Consider the following 24,082-nt stretch of genomic DNA (forward strand, 5'->3'; position numbering starts at 1 on the left):
CTCGGGCATCTCTTTCGGATGCCTCCTGGGCGCCTTCCTAGGGAGGTGTTCCGGGCATGTCCCACCGGGAGGAGGCCCCGGGGAAGACCCAGGACACGCTGGAGGGACTATGTCTCTCGGCTGGCCTGGGAACGCCGCGGCATTCCCCCGGAGGAGCTGGAGGAAGTGTCTGGAGAGAGGGAAGTCTGGGCATCTTTGCTTAGACTGCTGCCCCCGTGACCCGGTCCCGGATAAGCGAAGGAAAATGGATGGATGGAAGTTACAAATGACAATTTAAAGGAAACATTTCTACTGTTCGACACTGTGAACAAAGATTTACAGCCACAGCAACAGCTTAGGGTTTTGCAGCAGCAGCTTTAAAGTCTGCATACTGTCTGTGCAAACACGCAAATTTTGGGGAGAGGTTTTCTCTTGTTAGTGGTTAATGACGCTCCTTAGATAAATGCCTGTGCGTGGTCAGGACTCTAGGGACAGTGAGGGAGAGGTACCGCAGGTCTGTATAAATATATAGTGGGACAGGAAAAAGATTCATTTCTTTTGGTAGCATGGACCACATACATCTCCCCTGCTAATGAATTCAGATGGCTGCATTACTGGGATATTGTTCAGCTGAATGATGGCGGCAGATGGCCTTCATTTCCATAAGAAAGAGCAGTTGGCCCCCTTATGTATAGGCTCTAAAATAAAACCAGTTGAGACTTATTAAAAATGCTCTCTATGTATAAGTCTACAAGTTAGAAAGAAAAAAGAGCAGGCCTGTCTTCCAAAGGACAAGCTGACAGAGAGCATTTTAATGTACAAGCGCTGGTTTGCCTTCAGCCAATTTCACAGTGAGGACCTACAGTGTCAGGTCTAATCTGTGTATGTATCATATCTACAATTCATTAAGTGATAGATAAAACTGTGCCTAACAAAATGTGAATTCAATTCAGTATTATAATTGAATCTAAACAACTTACCGTGGTGTATCTAACAGACTCAAGATCAACTCATCTCATCATAAACACTGTATTACTAAAGCTAAACCAAACTGCAGATTGAAGTGTGTGAGTGAATTAGATCAGCTCTGCTATGTGTCATGGAAGTTGTGGAGTGAAGTAAGACCGTGTATGAACATGTAAATGAGGCAGAAAAAAGGAAAGTACAAGGCTAATTATGTTCCTAACTGACTGATTAAGTCTCTTTTACCAGTCGCCTTCTGTGTAAATTGCGTTTCTATCTTGGGAAATTAACTAGGCTATGTGGACCTCACATGTGTTCCAACACTCTTCATTTGAAACCTTCATGTTAATACTGATCTGATCCTCGTTTGGCTGTGTGAGCACATGTGTGTGTGTGAAACAGAGAGAGGAGGGGAGAGGGAAAGAAAATGTGTGTCAGTGTGTGTAAATGCATACGGAGAGCATGAGTGTTTTTCATGTGTGTGTTTGTGTGTGTGTGTGTGTTATGGGGTTAGGGGCGGAATGCAAAACTAACTTTGAAGAAGCAATTTCCATGTAATCCGTCAGCAGCCTGGCGTCAATCCCGTCGATACTCAGCTAATTACAAAATCAATGGCCATGAAGTTCCACAGCTGTCACACCCACAAGACCCCTGGAGCTGAAGCTCTCTCAGGCTGTGTTCAAACGGGCCGAGGCTGCCCTCTCACTCTCCCTGAGACCCCTCCCAACCCCTGCCTTTCTCTCTCACACTTCTCCCTTACCTTTATGTCCCCGTCTTTCCATCAAGTCCCCCCCCCCCAATTTATCCTCTACTTTCTCTTGGAGAGTTTGTCATCACAAGACTAAAGCTCTGGGCTCAGCATTTTTCATTTTTCAGTCAGGCAGGAGAAAAGACTCCTAACAGGCATTGATTAGTGGGGGACAGGCCTGGCCTCATGAAAAGCAAACTGTCGATACGGGTGCGGCATCTTCACACTGGAACAAACGAGGCCCGTCGCTCCCCAACGCTCATTCCACTCCACTTAACACATTTTATTGACAGCCCCTGTTTTCCTAATGAAATGCTAAATATATCTCCCTCGGCTATAGTGCGCTGGCAGCTACTGTTATGGAGATGGAGAAAATGAGAGCGCAATGTGACAGTCTCACACACACACACACATATATATACAGTATATGCACACAAATGAAAACATTGATACACACACCTACTTCCACACACAGGGGGTGTTAAATTAAACAACCATGCTCCTGACCTTTTCGTCCCCTCTTATCAGTTATCCTTCACTGTGGAAGTGATCGGCTCACAAAACAGACAATCACTTGACATTTTTTGTTTCATTTCTTTGTTTGCTTTAATTAAATGCCAACTATTGCAATTTATTTGAGATTTAACGCAGAGATATTCCTTCCTATCAAGCTCATGCCACCTAGTAAAGGATATAAATGAAGTAAAGGAAAGGATTTGACCAAAAGACTGCAAATTACAATAAACATATAAGTTCCTGGTGAAAGCTTTATATAAATCATTTAGTCAGTTGTCTCTCAGCCATAATTTAAAGCTACGGTATGTAACTTAAGGTAGCACTAGGATGAAACTCCAAATCAGTCCACTCTGCTCCGCCCAGCGCTCCCTCTCCCTGTTCCACTATGCTCTGCCACATTCTGCCCAGCTCTTCAGTTTTGTTGTGATGAAATTATAATAAAAGAGAAGGTAAACAAAACCTACTGATCAAGCAGAAATAATTGAAAATCTCTGACTGGTTAGAGAGGTCAATCCCACTTAAAACCTTTAAGAAGCTAGTATCTCTGCACTGCTGCCTGTGCTGTTCGGTGAGTCTGGGTCACAAGAGGCTTCGACATCACCACTCCACCCAAAGACCAGTTATTCCCCAAATTCAACTTGAACTATTTGGTATATTTGGAAATTTTGAGACCCCTGTTACAACTTAAAGGAGGTTTACTATACCTGAGTTGGCAAGGGCAATGGCTTTCAGTGTGACAAACTCCTCCTTCTCCATGCGCAGCTTCTTGTAGCGTCGGACCAGCGGCAGGATGGCAACGTGCAGGTCCAGCAGGCCCGAGCTCCTCGCCTGCTCCTCGTCCACCACGTAGTCCTCAGCATACACAATCTCATCCTCACAGGGTAGCGAGCGAAACACAATGCTCAGCACCAGGATCTCCATCCAGGCACTCTGCAGTAGACTCATCTGGTCTGCCAGTGAGAGAGTGGAAAACCCTGTAGGATGAAAAAGAAAATCTGATTTTTTGAGAGTTTCAGTCCAGGTATTAATCACTCTTATTAATGGGTGACATGATGTTGTTAGATTAGTACAGTTGTTCTCATACTAACAAAGTTTAAGCCAAAGATAAAACAAAAACACAAGCATATGTCCACTGACAGCATCGCTCCCCATTCTTTACGCTCTTGTGTTCAACCTTCTGAACTCAGGGTAACAACTGAGCCAGATCTCGAGGTCAAGCCATCAATTGTCTCCTCTAACATTCACAAACACCACATCAGGGGAGATCGACACCTGAAAGGACATCAACTGCCACAATACCTTTCACTACATTATGGTGAATAGGGAGGTGACTGGGGGTATTGACCACGGCCTTGAACCCACCATTCTGCTTACATAAATCTGAGCTTGTATGGTTGGGAATGAGGCAGGCTGACTTAAAAAGTCCTCCTGATGGCTCTTATCAAGCAAATAAAGAAACGATGGGAAGAGAGAGAATGAGGCAGAGAGAAAAGAGTGCTGCGGGTGTCATTGATTAGTAGATTGTAATCAGTCCACCAAATGCGAAAGGGGCATCGATCCAAGCCTCAGATCTGACAAACAGACAGTTGATGGAGGACATCCAGTACACAATTAGTGGGGGAAGGGAGGACTATGGGAACACAGAATGTAGATACTTGTAGGCTGCATCGGGTATTCATGATTCATTTACTCACCATCCTCAAAACACTTTTGCCAAATAAATGAAACCCATAAAGTTTAATACTTTAAGCCAAATTTAGAACAATGAGGCAAGATCAGTGACTATACTTGTAACATATTTAGTTGTCTGGAAAAAAGCCAAAGTGAGTTAGAAAAAAGCATAACAATTGTAAAGGAGCAGTGATTCAGAAATTTAAAAAATCCTATTAATTATTAGTTTTTGTTGCTTTTTTCTTTAATATTATATCTCTTCACACATCTTGTAAACTGTCTCCTCCTTTTCTTTTTCACTCTTTCAGCTTCCCTAGCGTGTAGATTTTCTTTCCACTCAATTTACTGAAGTGATGGAGTGACTTCCTGCTCCCCCGAGGTCGCCCCGGAGCTTCAGGTGCGTCACCCAGAGGTGGCAGAGTTACGCATCGCATTGGAGGGTGATTCCCGCTGATGAAACATCAATATTTCACTCTACTGATTTACTGCTGTTTAACCAAACATGACACATATTGAGCAAAATGGGCAATGTCTCTGTCTCTGCATTTTCCTCCTCATGTCATGACAGAAAAGACACTAAGGTTGTTGCTGCCTTATAAGAAAATTAATTTATTGTCACCCACTCTGCTCTACAAAGGAAGACAGCAATAGCTACAAAAATTAAGATTTTTTTTGGGGGGGGTTAAAGTTTTCAGACTGGTTGTTAATTACATAAAAGAAATGTTGTAGTGTCTTTATTTTATACCATTTAAAGTTTATTATGTGTATATCAGTGCCATAAGATACCTACTCTCTGAATAGCCTTGTTAACCTTTAGTGAATCCAAGGACAATATGCAACATAAAAAAAGGGTGGCACATTGCTTTCTTGTCATTTTGAACTCATTTAGAAAGGTAAACTATATTTTAGTATATGAAATGAAATCAAAATAAAAACCCATTAATGAATATGTAATATGTGACTTACAAAAAAATGCATGAAATTGTGTGAACTTCACTCATCAAAAACTAAGCTACGCTAGTTCATGTTTTTTCCTCCATTATTACTGGATTTAGTCTTTGACTTATTTAGTTGTCCTGGAAAACTAAATGGCGGAAAACCATTTGGCTAAGGTAAAATATTGAAAAAGTAAAATAATTGAAGCATGAGGCATAATGTGTTTAATTTAGCATCTAACCAAAACTACAATCTTTCCTTTAACCTTTATCAAACATTACAAGATACCAACCCAGTGTCAAAGTATATTTTGTCTTTGTAATGCAGAAAAGGTAAATCAAATTCTACTTTCCAGGGCCACAAATCTACATATAACACGGTAAGTCATACTGAACCACAGTACCAGACTATATGTTAGTGACTGTTTGCAGAAAAGAAAAGTGCTCTGCCAATGCAACAGTACAGGTACAGATCAGATATGTAACTGAATCCCTGCTCAGTACAATAAAGAGACTGAGTGGTTGGCACTGAAGCTCGAAGCTGTCATTGAGAGCTAGGTTTAAAACAGACAGCACTGCACTCTCTATTCATTTAGTATCATTACAGGCCTCCTAAGTGCCCTAATAGGCCTAATAAAAAGACAGAGGTAATAATGAAACCAGAGGGCCCAGTGTGAGCCAGAGGAGGAGGGGAAGAGCCAGGGGAACAGGAGAACAGGAAAGCCAGAAGTGTGTGTGAAAGGTATGCTGACAGAGAGAGAGAGAGCGAGAGAGAGGCAGTGAAAGATAGAAGAGAAAAAAAAACAAAGAGGAAGAAAGTGATGCTTGGAACCGAATGAACATTAAATATCAGAGGTGCTGAACGCCGTTGCCTCAGACATAAATCTACACGTTGTGTGCAGTTACGTCTGAGATGATGTGTGTTTGTTAACAGCTGCACACATTAGTGTTCACCTCTGAGCTCTTGACAATTGTCCTACAATTCTGTTGTCATTTTTATGACAGTGTGTGTAATATCCAATCAGTGGCTTCCTAGTAAATAGTTACACCCATCCACCTAAACTTGTTTTAACCATGCTACTGACAGTTTATTTCTTGAAGATGTATCCGCCATTTTGTGTTTGGTACAAATATTTTGAGAAAATTTTAACTTGTGCACATTAAAGTACATCTTTAAAAACATCTAAGAGAAAACCTATTCAGCGACACTTGTCTTCTCCCAGGTTCTCTACATCTGGGTGGTGAAGGACTTTTACACTAATGGAGCAATTTACCTCACTGTTAAGGCCATTTGCTTGGTGAGCTATGAGTATAATGTTGGGAGTGAATTGTTAAACTGTAGGGACCCCTTTAGTCTTAATCGTTACTTGGTGACACTCTGAACTAGTGGCCCCGGGTAAAATGTCCCCAGAGTGCCCCTTTAATTATTCTGTCAGCTCTGGATTTAGATCTTCATAACATACAAGATCAATAGTTATACATAGAAAATGTAACAGAGATTGAGGCCCAAAAATATAATAGTAGATTTCTTAAATTCATTTCTGCACCCCTGTGGCAATGATTACACTGTAGAATTTGATTGTAGTTGCCCTGTTTGGGCTCTTCATGATTCTTTGAAAACATACCTGAAACACAGTAGACTTAAACTAGAATTACTGCCTCGCAGTTGTATGCCTCCGCTCACCAGTCAAGTTCATGGGAATGGGTTGGACATGAGGACACATCAAAATTTAATCCATTCATCCTTGAGTTCAAGAGGACATGTGTGTCAAATTTGAAGAAATTCCCTCACAGTGTTCCTGAGATATCGTGTTGACAAGAATGTGCTGGATGTACGGACGGACAACCAGAAAACATAATGCCTGAGAAGCATAAAAAAAGAAGCTAGTTAAGACTTGTTCCTAAGATGCTGGATGCAAAAGATGCCAGGGGAAAAGTGTGCATTTAGGTCAGGGATGCTCTTTTTTTGTCTCAGTGTAAACTACAAAATGGTGATACAGCACCTTCACCTTGTACCCTGGCACCCCCCCCCCCCCCACCAGGCTGATCTCCTCATTAGACTATACAGCTCCCCAGTGCCTCCCATTCCTCCCAGGTTCCCAGGATGGGGCTGGGATTGACACCTTCACCCACACAAAACTGCATTAATTATGGTGTTAAATGTAAATCTGATGACAAATCACTGATTAGGTCTAACCCTGGAGATCGGAGAGCTAAGTAGGGGGTCACTGTTAGCTGGAACAGGTAGGAAAATATCGCTACATGCAATACCACCAAACACCACAGGCTCTGTGGGCTCTATATTTTATATACTTTCTGTATACATTAGTCCTTTAGCTGGTTATCACTGCCACACTACCTGACTGCCACTTTTGTGACCACATATGATCTAGTTTCAGAGACAGGGCAGGAGGGGCAAAGAGGAGTGGAGTAAGAAGAGGAGGGGATACTGCTCGAGTTTGTTTTGACTCTCACTTCACCCATAACAGTCAAAAATTAGAGGGACAAGTTAATTCATGCAGCTTTAAATATGTGAATATTTGAAGACATTACCTTGTGCTCTGAGAAATGGTGGTGCTGTGAATGAAACACATTCAAAAGCGTCTAGAATACTGGCCGGTTCAGTAGGTTGAATTGTATATAAATTTAAATTAGCTGTTTTTTTAATTGATTGGACCAAAGAGATGCATCCAAACTGTGCTCCCGTTAAGCATACATGAGTTCAAAATGTCTTTTTTAATGGAATGAGATGAAAAGAAAGATCTAATGACATTTACACAACAATTCTTATTTAAGACTTCACCAACAAGGACTGGGGGAATCTCTCAGTATTTCTCTAAATAAATCAATTGTACCTCAGGCCCAGTGTCGTCTCCTTAAGTATGTAAGAGGATTGCTTTCTTTAAGTCTGGGATTGAAAAGGAATACATTGACATGAGGTGGATCCCACTCCCCCGGCCTCTCCCACCCCGCCCAGTCAAATCAAAGGTTTCAGCTGCTCTTTATTGATTAGATTTTAGAATATGGGACTAGCTTCTCCCTTAGGTGCAGACGAGTAGCAGATGTTAATTATGTTGTGTGTGTGCATGAATGTGTGTGTGCGAGGGGTGTTTATGTGTGTGCAACAGTCAGTGAACTACTTCAGTAATCTCATACTGTATCGCTTTAGCAAATTAAAGCATAACATACTTCCTTGTTTTTCCTTTCATAAATCCAGTTCTCAATAGTCAAATACTAATACAAGACCACACTCAGCACAAATAAATTTTGTAATGTTTTGAATTAAAACAGCTGGTTAAATCTAGTTATGTTTCTTATTGTTATTTGTCTCTCGTCTACTGATTTTTCATTCGTTGGCTGCCACGTCTCTGTACCTGGGATATGTTTGGCCCAGCCGATGATGACCACAAGCTCGCGGTCGGCCAGGTCACACAACGTGGTCAGGGCCTTGATGTCTCCGTCAGGCATGGTGGGGTCAGGCATGGCATAGATCTTCTCTGGCTCCACCACCAACAGATGGGAAACGATCTTTGTCACTGAGAGAGAAGACGATGGATGCAGATATGAAGGGAAATGAGGTGAAAGATATTCAAATGTGCAGTGAGACCGTTTTTGGACACTTTTTTTTTTTTTTAAAGGAAAATAACAAAAAGCTAGGCTGGATTACAGTGGTACACAGTAATTACAACAAATAATTGAATAAATAATACATTTGAAAAGTTCATTTAGAAGACTGTCTAGCAATGTCATAAAATATGGTGTGAACTGTACAACAGGTGGCAGGTTGGCTGGCTGATGAATATGACTTTAGTGCAACTGTTCCTCAGGGAAGCATTCTATAAAATGAATATGTTTCCAACTGCACTATTCCAAGTCCCAACATATCTGCAAATGGCCCAAATGATGTAATTGCTGCTTTGATATAAAAACATAATGAATCCTCTATGTTATGTTATGTTACCACCCAAGTGTGTGACTCACATGGCTTTTTGGCAGGAGGGGGGATGGTGAGACCAAGGTAGGCACCGTTCTCTGGGTCCAACCTTCGTTTGTACTTCTGTCTCCCCCCTCTCACTCGGTCCAGACGTACACCTGCAAAAAAACAAACAAACAAAAAAAAAAACAAAACAACACAATACATGTATAAATATCAGAAAGAAACTAAAAATACTTTTAAGAGTGAGAAAAACTTATTCAGCAGAACAGAGTAACATAAAACTAATGTAAGCAGCCATTCAACTGCAACATTGGTGAGTTGTTTTTTGAGTATCATGTGTAGTCATTTTTTCAAATTGTAGTATATTTCTAACAGACTATGTTGAAATATATACTATACACAAAGCACACTAAACAAACTTTACTGATAATGCAGCAATTTATTCCTATTGACATACTACATGTGATAACTGGTAGTACAGAGTTCTGTTCCTTCATTTTTAACCTTCTGACTGAAAAGCAGGACTGTTCAATACATCTCTGCTGCAGATTGAAGACTGTAAGTATCTAGTTAGTATACAAACGTGACATATCTGGGATTATCTTGAAAGCCCTCTCTGAGGACGGTGGCTACATCTGATGCATCTTATGTGCTGGATTTACACTCTGGTATTAAAAGTTGTTTGAGCACTGAGGGAGAGCAAACAGATTTTACATGGTCAAGTGGAATTGAGTCATGTGAGATTTCCCAGTGACTCATATAAATTCCTTTGATTCCCCTGAAAACAAAAGAATCCGATTAAGATGGTCTTTCAATTTCCTGACACCGACTATCCACTAACCTAATTACCCACCGTGCCCAGAGGGAGCTCATTCTTCCCAGCAAACACAGTGAGATCATTTTATGCCTGGCAGATTGAAGCTAAATCGAGAGCCCCTCTCCTAACACAGCTTTCCATTTGTACGTCTTAAAGTAATCAATAAGGCTTGCAAATAGACTTCTTGTTCTTTGAACACATGTGGATGCAGTTTTAATTAGTCAGTTAGGCAGCTAGGAACTGGGTTTGCAATAGATTTGGAGCTTTAGTAGTTGTTCATACCATTAATCTTAGTTAAAGTAAATTTAAAATTATAAATTGTGTGTGTGTACTCCAGATATGAAATCAGTTCAGTGGCTTCTCTCTATTTAATGGCACACATAGGCCTAATACAGTTATATGCAGTTAGTAAAGGCTTTCACAGCAATAGGTCTACTAAACCTAAATACCCTAAATTCACGCACCACAGTTGTCAGACAAAGTGACCGTGAATTGCTGCTGCTTTTGTCCCTGACATCTACAGATACCACCATCCTCACATGCATGCACACAGAATCACAGACACACACACACACAAACAGAAATACAATGATTTCTCTGCTGTGGGCTGCAGGGTCATGTCGCTGCTACAAGCGACAAGTGACCAAACAGCCAGAGTTCGAATTCCAAGATCTGCAGGGGCTGTTTTGAACTGGAACATCCAACTGGCCTACAATTAATAGACACTGACAAGAATTAAAAGCTCAGCACTAACCAGTTTCAGTTTACAGCTTAGCGACGCTGCAAATGGCAGGAGGGTAGAGAGAAAGGAATCAGAATTAGAGGGTTGGGGAACTAGGCAAAACAAGCTGCTGTTTTTGGCTGAATGCATCTGTTTTCTGCAAGATCTCTGTTTGTTTTTCTCTCACTTTTCTTTCAGTCTCTCCCTCGCAGCTCTGGGGGTACATCTCCTCCCTGACAGCCCTGCCTCTCAGCCAGCGCCTGTTCTGACCAGTGTGGGATTATCTCCTCTCCCATGTGATACGGCACAGTACTGAGAATCTGACCACAACAAGACAGCTGGACAAGGCCCCTTGTGGAGGCCCGTGGAGGGTTTTTGGTGTCATCGTCAGCACCACATTCCTCACCTCAGGCCCAAAACCACAGCAGCCTCTGTGCTTCAAAACAATCAGGCCCTAAAGAGAGCTTGTGTCGGGGTTGTGACAGACCCTGTGACAGGGGGGTCAGGCAGATACACAAATCATCTTAAAAGCATCCAGATCCATTTTTTATGGTTGTGGGCTCTTCGTAAAGTGTAGCAGCCAAAATATGGGCTCAGGGGGTGAGGTTAAAGACCGTAGGGAATGGGAGGTGGTGGAAGTGTATGTGGCAGATATTATGAGCTCAGTATGGACATACAGTACAGTACGCTCATAACTTATCACAAAGTATGAGAGAAACAGGCTGAGGGTCCATCCTTCCTGTGCGTATGTGTGTGTACATGTGTGGAAAGACGATGAGGCATGTTTGCATAGGAGCAATCTTTACGGCCACCTGAGCCCGGATTCCCTTACACATTCAATACCTTTATTGAGTTGTGCAACCTTAAAGCACACTCCTGATTGAAGCAGCTGTGTTTTCTTTTATGGCTAGTGGCAGCTCCTGCATGTATATATCATGTGCTTATTTTGTACTGTTTACAGTGATGCATATTCACTTCAACAAACTTCAAATTTCGTGGCCACATAACAGAAACAACAATTTTAAAATCACAGATCATAAATTCCCATTCAACAAAAAAACTACAAAGCTGAAATAAAAATTTTAAAAAGTGGTGTATTTATTTAGATTTTTCATATTTCATTTACTCTGTAATAATAAAAATTATACGCAAAAAAAAAACTGTCCAGAAAAAAGAAAACTAAGAATAAAAGTAATAAAATGCCCCAAAGTGTCATTGATTCACTAAGATTGATTTATTATATACAGATGAAGCCCTGTAGAGAACAAATTTCATCACACACATGTGGTGTGTATCAAGTTTGTGTGTTACAGTATGAACATGTGCATGTGTGTGTTTCTGTATTTCACGCAACTATTTTCAGCCTCTCACCTGTCAGAGGCGCATCTTTCTAGAGAACGTGTCAGGATTGGCTGGCTGGTTAATGCTGCCAAAGAGAGATTAGGCGCTCCCTATTTTAGCTGGGAAAAATCAGAGGGATGCAGTGTGCACCCCCTCCTACACGGCACTCGCTTTACAAGGCACAGGGACCTTGCCCTTCTAGAGCTACTTCTGAAGGCACGTCTGTAAGGCTGTAAAGAGCAGGAGGCATTGCACTCTTCTGACCGAACAGAGTCTAGGCGTGCTGCAGAGAGGGAGAGAGTCGAAAAGCAAATGGGAACAAAACAAAAGGAGGAAGGGGTGTAAGAACATGGTGTCCCACCTGCTCTAACCCCTGATGGGCTGACAAAGCCGGAGTTGTTCTCCCATAGCCATACACTGCTGTTGCTCTCTTTATCATGTTTTACACTTTTCATAAATCTGAGCTAGCGTGTCCACAAGGGGTATTATTATGTGTTACAGAAGGGCCCAGACCACAAATGTGCCTGTAATCTTCAACATCTGCACGATTGGAGATGGCCGGGTGGATCCCCAGTGTATTGGTGTTCAGTAGCAGGCTTTTTGATTTGTGGTGTTCACACAAATTGTTGTGTTGGAGTGGGTGAATGAAAAAAAAGATATAGATGAAGAAGAGTGCCTGCATGACCTCAAGGTCTGATTTCGTCACTTGTCAGGGAATGTGTGGCATGTGTGTACATGAATATGTGTGTTGTGACTCCAGTGTGTGTATCACAGGGTTGTAAAGGGGTCAGCACTTTGTTAAATCCCCTTCTTCAGAAGAACACATGTTAGCCTCTATGTCTGATCTATCACCTGCCAGACAGTGAACACCAGCCAGCACAGAGCCTCTGGGTGGGCACTGACTCTCAGCTGCGGTCTGCCAGCTACTCTGACACCCTAAAAAGCAAACAAGGCCACATACATGTGCTGACAGACAGACAAGTTTGTATAAGAAAAACTCAAGTGGCAAGGGGTCAAAGGGCATTCAGAGTTTACAGCTTAACTCACTCAGATACAGAGACGTAGCACCGACCCTGTTCAAATGTATCGGTTAAGACTTTAAAATCACCCATACACTATGGATTTCTGCTATATCTTTATTTTGATGATGTAATCTCAGTGTGGGCTATAGATTGGTTTCTGATCTAAGCCTATTGATTGGGAAGGGACCTGACAGTCTGTGATATTGGATATGGCTTTACTAATCTTTCATGTATGTGACTGGAGGAAAATAAGGCTGTAACGCTACCCTGGTAGCCACGTTCACTCAGGAAAGACTTCTGATCCCTATCTGTGGTCGGGCGAGGGTGAGACAGCAGCGTAGGCTGCCAAAATAGTCTGGCAGCTTGTGTTCAACCACCACATTACAGTGGTGTCAGAAAATCCCCACGAGCAAAGAATACACCAGAGAAACACTGAACTAACACTAAAACCAACAGGCTTCAGAAGAGCAAATGGATTTGTTTGTTTGGATTGTTAAAGTTTTCATTCATGATAATGATAATGTGATTACATGTTTAAAGACCTACACAGACACATATTTTTGCAACACTAAAGCTAAAAAAACCCCATAAAAATAAATCTTCCATCTTCAGTAGATGACAAGAACTGTGACTCAGAACACAAAGTCTAAAAAATGCCGTCCAGAAACTGCTTGCATCGTTTAACACCGTAGTAATGCTCTAGGGGTATTAGCACTGCTATTAACTGTGGGCGCTGACTCCTGGCAGTAGTGAGTGACACCATACCTTCCGTAAGTTGTAATTATGTGGGACTTTTTCCATTGGCAACGTGACCTTTTATCAGTCTCAGCTGGAAATTTAAGGGGTCACTGAGCGACGGTTTCCTCAAACAGCCGCTTCAGCCATCCAACCAGCTCATCCAGGCACTCTGCTGTGGCAAAGCAGTAAAGCTGGATTTGGAAGCCTGTCATCGACAATGTTTTTTTAAATTTCTTTCTTTTATTTCCATGAATCTCTTTGACTTTCCACTCAGACACAATATATATTAACCGATACATTTTACCTTCCCTGCTCTTTGCTGAACTATGTTGAGCTGCTGATTTGTTTGGACCTGCATGGACTCAAAACACAACTAAAGGCACCAAACTGAAAAGTAAAGTCAGTTATTTAGCAGCAGGTGCTGCAGGAAGGAGGCATTTCTCCTGCACACCAACAGTACTGGTCTCACTCTGGCAGCTAGCACTTTATAACTCAGGATAGCATGCTAAAAGTGGAGCTTAGGGAGTCGTGGTGGAAATATTAGATACTTTTAGAATGACTGATCACATATACTCTCTCATCTTCTTCTGTGGTGTGAGGGTTTTCTTATGATACAGCCACAGTGTAATAGTAAAACAATAGCTTTGGGATGTTGTTAGCAAAGGGAAACTTGTGATGTGAGCCACAAGAAAAAGAATTCACAAAAAAATCACCATAAAATGTTAATATTTTGATCAAAATCTGCTACTCCAATAGCAGCAGAATATTCAAAAACAGAAAGAGAGGTTTACAATTCAGGTTGTGGTGAATGCATTATATATATATAAAAGATGGGCAAACACTCCATGACGTCACCCACTGGTTTTCTGAAGAGTGGTTTTGAAGCTCAAATCTGGTCGTCCTATTGGTAAAGAGATAGGGTGGGAGTAGAGCTTGCTAGACAGCTTACCTCTGGTGGAACCCTCCCGCTTGTTACTCAGAGTGGCCACATCTTAACATGGCATAATTTTTAGCTTCACTATAATTTAAACAGGGAGTTATATAAAAGTTCACCCTCTGTACAGTTGTCATGGAAAAGGAAATTAGCTTTATAAACAAACAAACAAAGACAAATAAAAAAAAAAACTAGGCTGTAAACATATTTACTTCTGCTGTAAAACTTGGCATTTTAACCTGGGAATCTGCGGTGACTGACTCCCTTTTGGAGTCAAGTAGCCATTCTAGGAACTGCAGGTTTTAACACTTCCACACTGTCTTCCTTTATCAGTCTCAGAGGTTGCTGCGTAGGTTAATGTAAACCTAAATGATAAAAAAACTGATTTCACTGGACGTGTGATCCAAACATTTTTTCTCAATTTCCAGCATTTATCTTGTTTTTACAGTGTGTGGTCAGAAGATTTCTTAACACCAGTATTCATGTTACAGCATGCGACTGTTCCTTTTCTATGACAAGCCTTTGGCCACCATATCACTCTATAACAAGCATGTTATATGGTGATCTCATTACATGAAGTAGGGCAAGCTGCTGTCCCTCTACTGATGCCATGCTACTACACCATGCCATGATTAAATGTCCCTTTTCCTTTTAATTGAATGCCATCGCTTTCAGAAAGTCACCTACTGTGCCACATGTTGCGGTGGCTGTAATGCTGCGACTCAGGAGCAGCAGGAGGTGGAGGCTACCCCCCCAACACACACACTGAGTGTTCACATCAGAGGCTTAGTTTGGCCTGCTACAGACAATACCCTGCCGTTTCTCCTTTAAGCATGTGTTAATAGTTTCGGCTTTATTTCTGTGGCAACGTTATATTTTTTTGGCTGAGAATCAAAGACTCGCTGTGAGATATCCGGCCTGGGATGAAGACATCAAGAGTGGGCGCATGTATAAATAGTGTTGTAACAGTAATACAATGGATGACCCTTCAGTCCAAAATGAACAAACACGGCTTCATCAGTACACAGGGAAGCTGTATTAGTGGAAGTGAACTGTGAGCCTGACATACTATCTTGTGTTAGCAGCACAGGCTGCAGTTAATTGCTGCTGACTTCTATTATGAGTTGAGTTTGGTGGTGGCAGAACACAACAAAACTGTGCAACCATTATTTATTTTTAGGAAATGTATGACTGTTGCATCTCCATGTGGAGCCCATAAACAAATTCTTGAAACACTCCTTTTTATAGTTGGGTATATATAATACAATCAGTATGAATGACAGGTCAAGTCCTACTTTTGTGGAGTGGTGTGATGTGTGCAAAGTGCAAATAACATCCTACTGAATAAGTATTAGATACACAGACGTTACTATGAAGCTATTATGTGTCAGCTAAACTCTAAATTAAGTGTTGGTGTGGTGGATGTAAGGCAGAGAAATTTAGGACACAGTCATACAAGGTCAAGACAGCTGTATTCTGGTTAATATTCATATTCTGTTTTGGAACTGTAGCTCCAACAATGCTTTGAAAGATTAACAGGAAGTATATTGTTACTATGAAGGTAGTTAGTTAGATATGACCAACAACCGAGACCTGTATTTTTCTTTTTTTGCCTAATACTTTTTGGAAAATTGACACTGAATTAGCCATTAGATTTTTTGTTTGTTTGTTTGCAGTGTACCCATAGATGTCCAGACAACTAGCACTGAATTAGTTTTATACTGAAGAGGACATAAAAACATGATGATTCTCAGGCAAATTCTGGAGACACATGCGTTCAAGTTTATGGACATTTTGTAATGAAGATTGTGACTAATGATATCCTTGAAAAGTGAAGTCACAAAGAATGCAAAAATATGTTTTGTTCATTTTATATCATGAGGTCTTTTTGAGGTCTGGTTCTATTGAATGTCTGGTCAAAAAGCTACCACGTAAGGTGTTCCCAGTTCAGCACTTAAAATCATAAAATCATAACCGAGAGTCAGACTCTGGATCAGTGTACATCAGTTTTTTAAACTAAACACAAATGTGAAATACCAACAAAAAATAAAAACCCTCTCCGCTTGGAAAAAAACAAAGAAAATCTATCGGCTAGATTTTCCCTCTGTACTCCCAGAGGTCTCTCACAGGAGGAGAAACAACACTTGCAGGAAGTGAGGCGGGATGTTCGGAAAGCATTTAGTGGATCAATATGCCTGGCAAGAGAGGGGAAGAGAAACAGACAGAGGGAGAGAGACACCCAGAGCCCAGGGGAGAGGAAAGTCCTGGGGGAACAGTCTGTGCTTTTCAAGAGTACTGTTACACATTTCAGTCAGTTTCTGTAGGAACATTCAAGTCAGCAGCTTTTGCTGTCCTTCTGAGTTAAACACTGAGAGGCTTGGCTGTTGGAGGAGAAGTAAGTACGTGGGGGATGTTGCTGGTGTCTTCCTGAGGCCACATCCGCCTTTAATATTTGATTACTGACCAGTCTTCTAGCTTCCAATAATACTGTTTAGTCTGGTTTAGACTCAGTGTCAAGAGTCAACTGTCTCAATATCAAAATATTGATACTGACTCTTAAGCTCAATAAGCTGTTTTTATTTACTATATTATGCTGGAAGCTGGGACCAGGTAATTTTTGATTGATTATTTGACCTAAATATTTAAAAAGGTTGTCAAAGCAGAAGAATCTTACATGATATCAGATAATAAGTTGAGTACTTACCTTCTTTCAACATGCCGACTTTAAGACATTTCATGAAACGACAGGCCTGGCAAGACTTGCGTCTCCTTTTGGTGATCTCACATTCGTTGGTGGCCGGACAGCTGTACTCAATATTCCCTGTAACAAATTAGAAAACACGGTGTCATTACTTTTCGTCAGCACATAAAAAATGATTACATATTAAAGGGGACCCAACCAGAAATGGTAGACAACCAGCAGATCAGGACAGTAAAAGCCACAACACACAGCTGCCCCAAGGTGACCCCGTGTGACACTCCTGAAGGAGAGGAGGGTTTAGCGGCATTCTGATGGGACATGTTAAAAGCACCTCCACGCCCTGGAGTCCCACTCCTGTTTTGATTCACAGATAAATTTGCTGCATTAACGCAGAGTATCCTCACTGCAAGCCTAACTATGACCCCTTCTAGCCCACCCTTCTTCACCTAAAGGATGATGGGAAAGCTGCCCTCGCTCATCAAGAGCTAAGAGCTAAACGCCCCGCTGGGCGTTCTGTGTAATGTTCTCCAGTAAAGACCAAAAGCTGCTGTTAGACTGGCCGATCTAAGGCTCCCATATCATGTAGCAAAGCTCGATTTATTATTTAAGTCCGTCTCGATGGCTGTTGGCTGAGTATGGAAATATTTCCTGTGCAATTTAATCACTCAGATTCAGAAAGAGCCAGAAATGCAGACATATTGAATCTGCTGCCCTGTAGCCAGGTTCCGGTTAATTTCTTCTCTGATCATTATGCGGTCACTTCAAAAGTTGACATGACCCGCCTCAGAATCCAATGACAAATCCTCTTTTCTAAGTATCTAAATCCCTTGACTGAATGTTTAACACAATGTCCCATAAGTCCAGAGTTGTATTAATGGTGCCTAAAAACAGCAAACCAGGTGCTGTCTGTTGAAACTCTCCCTCCCCCACCACACACACACACAACCTCCTGCTGGTCAAGGAGAAGGTGCCAACATTTGTCAGGATCCCTGGCAACGATGGTGCTAGCAGGGTCACATGCACAGTGAGGGGGCCGGGGCGCCACGCCAGGACGTTGGCAGAGGCTGCTGCTGGTTTCAGGGTGGCTAAAGTCTTTTAAACTGAGGTGTAAGCAGACGGAAAGTACAGTATACTGCAATGCTCATGTGTAGATAAAAGACGCTTGCTGCGCACCAATTTGATACTACATGCTAACTATATATAGCATGTACTATACAGTATATTAATTGTCAAAGTTTGTGCAGTTAGAATAAAGTAATTCTTAATGACTTTGTCCCAGTTTCAAATTACATACTAATTTTACACTGGTTTTGAATATGTACTATTTTGAGTTACTATTAAGTGGAATATTCAAAATACACAACAAAGTCAGTATGTGTACTAAAAGTACCCCTGATTTTTGAGGGTGCTGTTGATGTACGCTGATGTCCCATATTACAGCAGACAAAATAAATTCACACAAGCAAAAACAAACTTTATGAATTTGGAGACATTTTCATTTGGCAGTAACCACTCGTATCCACATAGCCACCACGACTGATGACTAATGGCAGGTGTGTTACACTATTTGCTGTTAGTATAAGAGAGTAAAGATGGTTTCCTGTAATATACAAGAAATGAATGTACTTTGCTATATTGCAAAAACATACAATGACAATCACTATACAGTAAAAATAACACTCTTAAAAGCTCTCATTTACTGCTCACTATAGAGCAAACTACTCTGTTAGAAAGGGAATAGAAGGAACAGGTCAGTGTTTTTGCTCATTATAATTTTTCTGTTGTCCATTATCAACATTATGTGTATGGAATATAGACAAGGTATAGTTCAGATTTCTTTCATTGTGTTTTCAGCTTGTATAGTTTTTCATGATCATATTTTTTATTCATTAACATACTGTGTAGTATTTTTCAAACATAATACAAATGCAGAGGATTTTCATCAGTTTGGAAACTATTACATGCGTTTAGTATTTTTTGGTTACTAAAGGAAACACTGTATACCTGAATGGATAAAAAAAAAAAAACCTGTATGTGTGTGTTGGTGAGTGTATGTGTGTGTTAGTGAGGGGGGGCATGCACTGGGGGTCCAGAACAGTCCTAAAGTGCCTACCTCTAAAAGCTCACTGTCGGCATACGCTCTTAGTTAATCAGGTCCTGCATCCACCTTTATTTCTCAAAGGACATTTCAACTACTTTATTATCCTTCCTTAACCTCTCTTATTTTCCCTCTAAATTTTGATATATTATTATGCCATGCTATTATCCACACTCTCATCTCCACTCAAGCTGGACCTCTCCTTGTCCTCTTCCTTTACCGAGGCCGGGCCCCCCCTTCCTGATTACCATTCCATTAAAGCAGCTTCTCCTTTCACTGAATGACCACGTCGCCTGTCCCTTGTCCCTCTGACTTTTATTTAGAGGACTCCATCTCTCTTCTCTCTCCCCTTCGTTTGTTATTGCACCAACAACACGTGCCTCAGCTTCTAATTGGCCCCCATCTCCTCCCCCTCGGGTGTAGGGCTGGAAGGGCCTGGGGACAAACAACAGATCCACACCTCCCTCCCTCCTTTCCTGACTTTCTCCCAATGAAATGCCTAGTTCTTAATTACAGTCACCCAACACTGATTGTTATTGACTGAAACTCCCGCAGCTCAGGACGAATGACGGACAGATTAGGTTCATTACAGGCCTGTCCTCCATGAAGGAGAGGAAGATGAAGGAGAGGGGGGCATCTGTGCCAGACAGCACAAGCTCACACAGGAACACTAACAGTTTTGCTGGCTAGATTGAGACGTGCATCCTTTAACCAATAATCAAACACAAACCAGGTTTCAATACATGGCTAGAATGTTTAGCTGGGTTGAAAGTGTTATTTGCATTTGAGTTGCACCTTCAAATGTTTTAATTGAGACATGTTCTTTCCACAGCAAGGAAATAACACAGCCAATAAAACAAAAATAACATCAGCTAGTAATCAGGTACTGTAGTTTAAATAAGCCAAAGGACATCGAGTGGCTGCTGTCTCAAACCATAACTACAGCATGGACTTGATCCGGACCTGAACATGATTTCTAAATTTTTGTCCTAACCCAGCAGGAACCCTGGGGTACTGATGGGTCCCGTCAGGCTCGGTTGGGGTATCCATACTCTACAGTCAGTTACAGTATGTCACTGTTTAATAGCAGAAACACCTATATGTAGCACCTATAATGTGTATTTTACTGTTGTGAATTACAGAGGGTCAGAGAGCATTGCACTGAGGATCTAGTGAAGCAACCAGCTAACCATGTTCTCTTTCTTATTTTGGTATTAATTCACTGTTATGGTTTTAGCCAACTACTTATAAAATTCATTAGGCAAAAGAAGAAGATGTCTTTGTTAGTTCAAAGGGGTTTGCACAGAACATTTCATGTTGTCGTGGCCTCGCTGACCTGCTGTAACTTCATGATGCTGCAGATAAAATTCTAAACTCTGCATCTCAGTTTGCAGCACATTATCTCTATCCAAGTGATTATTCTGAAACAGTTCCCACACATTGCAGAGCCTATGCCAGAAGTACAATTCACACGCAAACACATTATACAAAATCACAGCCCAGAGCAGATTTACAGTCTGGGCCTAATGCCTGCTGTAAACACTTATAATCACTACACCATATTAGTCCCATAAGAGCAGAGGGTTTGATATCAGCGCTGAGGAACACATGGAGCACACGGCAGTGGATTTCTCATCAGGTTTTTACTCGCAGTCACAACTGTCATGGTAAAGCTAATAAAAACTCTTAGAATTTTAGAATCAAGTGCACTTGCATAGTGACAGTAGTGACAGTACACCTCAGTTAAAGGGGTAACATTTTTATACAGTTATATGAAGGCTTAACTGAGAGTGCACAGACATGGGAGACCAGCTGAGGTGAATCAGTGAAGGTTGAAACAGAAGTGAGAAATACCTTGTATTGTCCTTTTGAAAAAGGCTTTGCAGGCCTCACAGGAGGCCACCCCGTAGTGGTACCCTGAGGCAATGTCTCCACACACCAGGCACAGCCTCTTGGGGATGGCATTGAGCATGTACTCGCATTTGATTGGCGAGTCATCTGCCATGCCACCAGAGCACTCGTCGTAGCGGCGCAGACAGGCGCCGCCGCCTCCAAGCATGCCTGGGTTGAACATTGGTGGAGAATCCAGGATGTGTGAGCGTCCGCCGCTGCTGTTAACGTAACCGCCGCTGGCATCGGAGTTGCCGCTGGGACTGTGGTGACTACCAGTGTCAACCAGTGAGGAGGATGGACTAGAAGGCTCGGTTTTGACGTAAGAACCACAGCTTGAGGTTAGGTGTCGGTCCTCAGACGGCATTCTGGTCAGCAACCTGGATAAACACAGACAGGGCCACAGCTACAGTCAATTTTGGTACTGAAAACAGGACCACTGGAAAATTTTTTTGAACAGACAGAAATAAATCAAAGTGTAGGCAACTTTCCAAAAATCTCAATAATTGTCAGAAGAACTCCATGAACTCAAACAGTCTCTCATTTTCTTCATCACAGATAATCTAATAGTTCAACTGAAGTCAAAAACCTGAGGGACAGGGCTTTCAAACAACACCAGCATTATGGAAATAATGCTCATTTGCCTGATGTGCAAATGAGCAATGAATTTATTGAGAACTAAGAAACAAAGACCCCTACATAAAAGAAAATATACATCAGAAAACTGCATTATTGCTACTAAAAGGTCTGACAAGATGTACTGAATGTAGCTTTCTTCCATCATTGCCTCATCACCCTGCAAGAGATTCATCAGCTGTGATGGAGCGCCCCGTTCCATCTAAGATTGATAGATTATATTACAGACACAACCATTAATGTGTTGGAATGCCAAGTGATATACTACAGCAGCTTTTTACCTCTCAGGCAAAATAGTAACTAACGACCATGTCAACAAATGCCCCATACATCTTGCAAACAATGCCCACAATTGGTCGGCTGCCAGGAGCAAATGAATGAATGAAACTTCAGAAGGCTGTTAATGGACAGAGAGAGCCGTTACACTCGGCATGTAGAGGATCATGGGTAATACATGACCCAATCAATGGACCTGGTTAGTTTACGAGTGGAAGTTGCCTGGCTATGGTGGAGAGGCCGATGAAGACCTGGGATGGAGATCGCCAATCTCAAATTTCATGATATGGTTTAGAAAAAGCAGTGTTAAAGAAAAAAAGCCACTTCTGTACTTGAACACATGACGTGTCTTCAGGAGGCATCTGTCCTCTTCCTGAGGTGTCGTACCCCCCACACACCCATTGAAGGGCTATTTGGGAGTTGTTCCCTGTGTGAACTGAGGTATAAAGATAGAGAATGTTATATGGCGTGCAGATTGTAAAGTCTTTTGAGGCAATTTTGTGATTTTGGGCTTCATAAAAGTTTAACTTGAGCAAAAGGTTCTTGGGGAAATTTTGTATTTCAGCAAGTCTAAAAGACTTCAAAGCTTCATGAAAATATGTTATGCATTTTGATCCATGTGAGCACAACCCATCGACGGACACTAATTTAATCTTTCAGGCAGTACAACAGCTGCTTGTTGTTGTACTTGAAGTGGCTTCAATAATATCCTTTCAAACAAAGCATGAAATGAGGCCTGGGTCTGTTAAGGACCTGCTGGCTCTGTCTGTCACAGCAGGTGCTGATCTTACACAAGTTCAGCCCACCATGCTTGTGAGCTGTAAATATTTTGTTAAAAGTAGCGGAATGCCATGTTAACAAATTAACAGTGAGCTACTGCAGGACAGATTCCTCTAAACTGTTTGCGTTTCACTGCCAGGGGTTGTCCCCTTTTTTTTTTCAAATGTGGTGTTGTAGTTAAAAATGTAGTTTCCCACCGCTGCCTCTTTAGGTATGTGTTTATATTAAGCCATGAAGTCATCAGGCCCCAACAACCTAAGACCTCTTAACAGGTAGTAGTGGGTAGAGGGAAGGAGGGAGGATGAGGAGATAGTCTCTACCCCTGGGCCCAGATCAGATCTATTGATCCTCTTCTTCCTTCCTGTTCCAGATGAGGCATGAAAAAATAGAACCTCCTCTTACGGGTCCCAGACATTCCTTATGCATTTTTAATCAGTAAGGACTGTTAACATAGCGCGAGATGCAGTGATACAACATTATGTTAGTCTTCATTCTGTTGCAGTTTATAAAAGATTCACCGGGCTCAAGTTAAATCCTTTTAGCAATCAGCATGCACCTATACTCAGTTGTAAGGTATATTTTTTCCCATATGAGCGAACTGGAGAGAGCGGCATGGTAACAGTTAATACATCATTGCAGCCAGATTGGGGGATTCCCTATGGAATAGTACATTGTGGCATATGTAAAAAGTAGTTCATTCCACACTTAGCACACAGTAACGCTGGGGAGATGTTTTTTGTTAGGTTTAATGGAAATTTCTAATGGGTCCTTTCAAATCTGTCGAAATGAAATAATGGCACAAACCACCAATTCGCACAGACAGAAATAGCTTCATAGTTTCATAATTTGGTTTCCCCCTCATATTATAAAGAGACAGAATTTCCTAAGCACAGCCTGACTCTCCTCAACCTGCCCTGTGCTCATGGCAGTGCACGCAAGCACGCATGCATGCACACACACACACACGCACACACACACACACACATACACACATTGCACCTAATATCTAATGGGGTGGTGTTTGCTCTGCCGTACAAAAAAATGGTACAGACTGAGCAGACAAGCAAGTCTCATCAGACAGACGTGAAGGTCACCTGCCTTCTCTGTTCTGCTGTTGTTAGAGGCTCCCACAGTGGACACACAGAGGTTTCAGTCTGCCCACCACACTGAGAGAAAGACGGCGTCTAGACACAACATGTAAAAACCAGAGAGCAGGCCAGAATGTGGTCCAGAATGTGGTCCAGAAAAAAAAAATCAACCAAGAGAACACCTGAAATGCCAAAGCACTGACCACTGCATTTTTATTTTTCCAAAGCGTGATGGGCGTGAAAGTGTCCCACCAGAGAAGCTTATCTCTGTGTGTGTGTGTGTGCGTGTGT

General features: G+C 41.7%; 1 protein-coding gene across 2 annotated transcripts in view; it reads right to left on the minus strand.

Moving 5' to 3' along the window:
• Nucleotides 1-24,082, minus strand: part of esrrgb (estrogen-related receptor gamma b) — a 35,773-nt gene that overhangs the window by 4,101 nt on the left and 7,590 nt on the right. For both annotated transcript variants that reach the window (XM_020617306.1, XM_020617307.1), the window contains exons 2-6: nucleotides 20,976-21,391; nucleotides 17,027-17,143; nucleotides 8,794-8,904; nucleotides 8,187-8,348; nucleotides 2,911-3,180 (exon numbers count right to left, since the gene is read on the minus strand). In XM_020617306.1, coding sequence (XP_020472962.1) covers nucleotides 2,911-3,180; nucleotides 8,187-8,348; nucleotides 8,794-8,904; nucleotides 17,027-17,143; nucleotides 20,976-21,391 — 1,076 coding nt within the window. The remainder of the gene's footprint in view (nucleotides 1-2,910; nucleotides 3,181-8,186; nucleotides 8,349-8,793; nucleotides 8,905-17,026; nucleotides 17,144-20,975; nucleotides 21,392-24,082) is intronic.

This window comes from Monopterus albus, unplaced genomic scaffold, assembly GCF_001952655.1.
Source record: "Monopterus albus unplaced genomic scaffold, M_albus_1.0 scaffold188.1, whole genome shotgun sequence".
In the NCBI taxonomy this organism is placed as follows: Eukaryota; Metazoa; Chordata; class Actinopteri; order Synbranchiformes; family Synbranchidae; genus Monopterus; species Monopterus albus.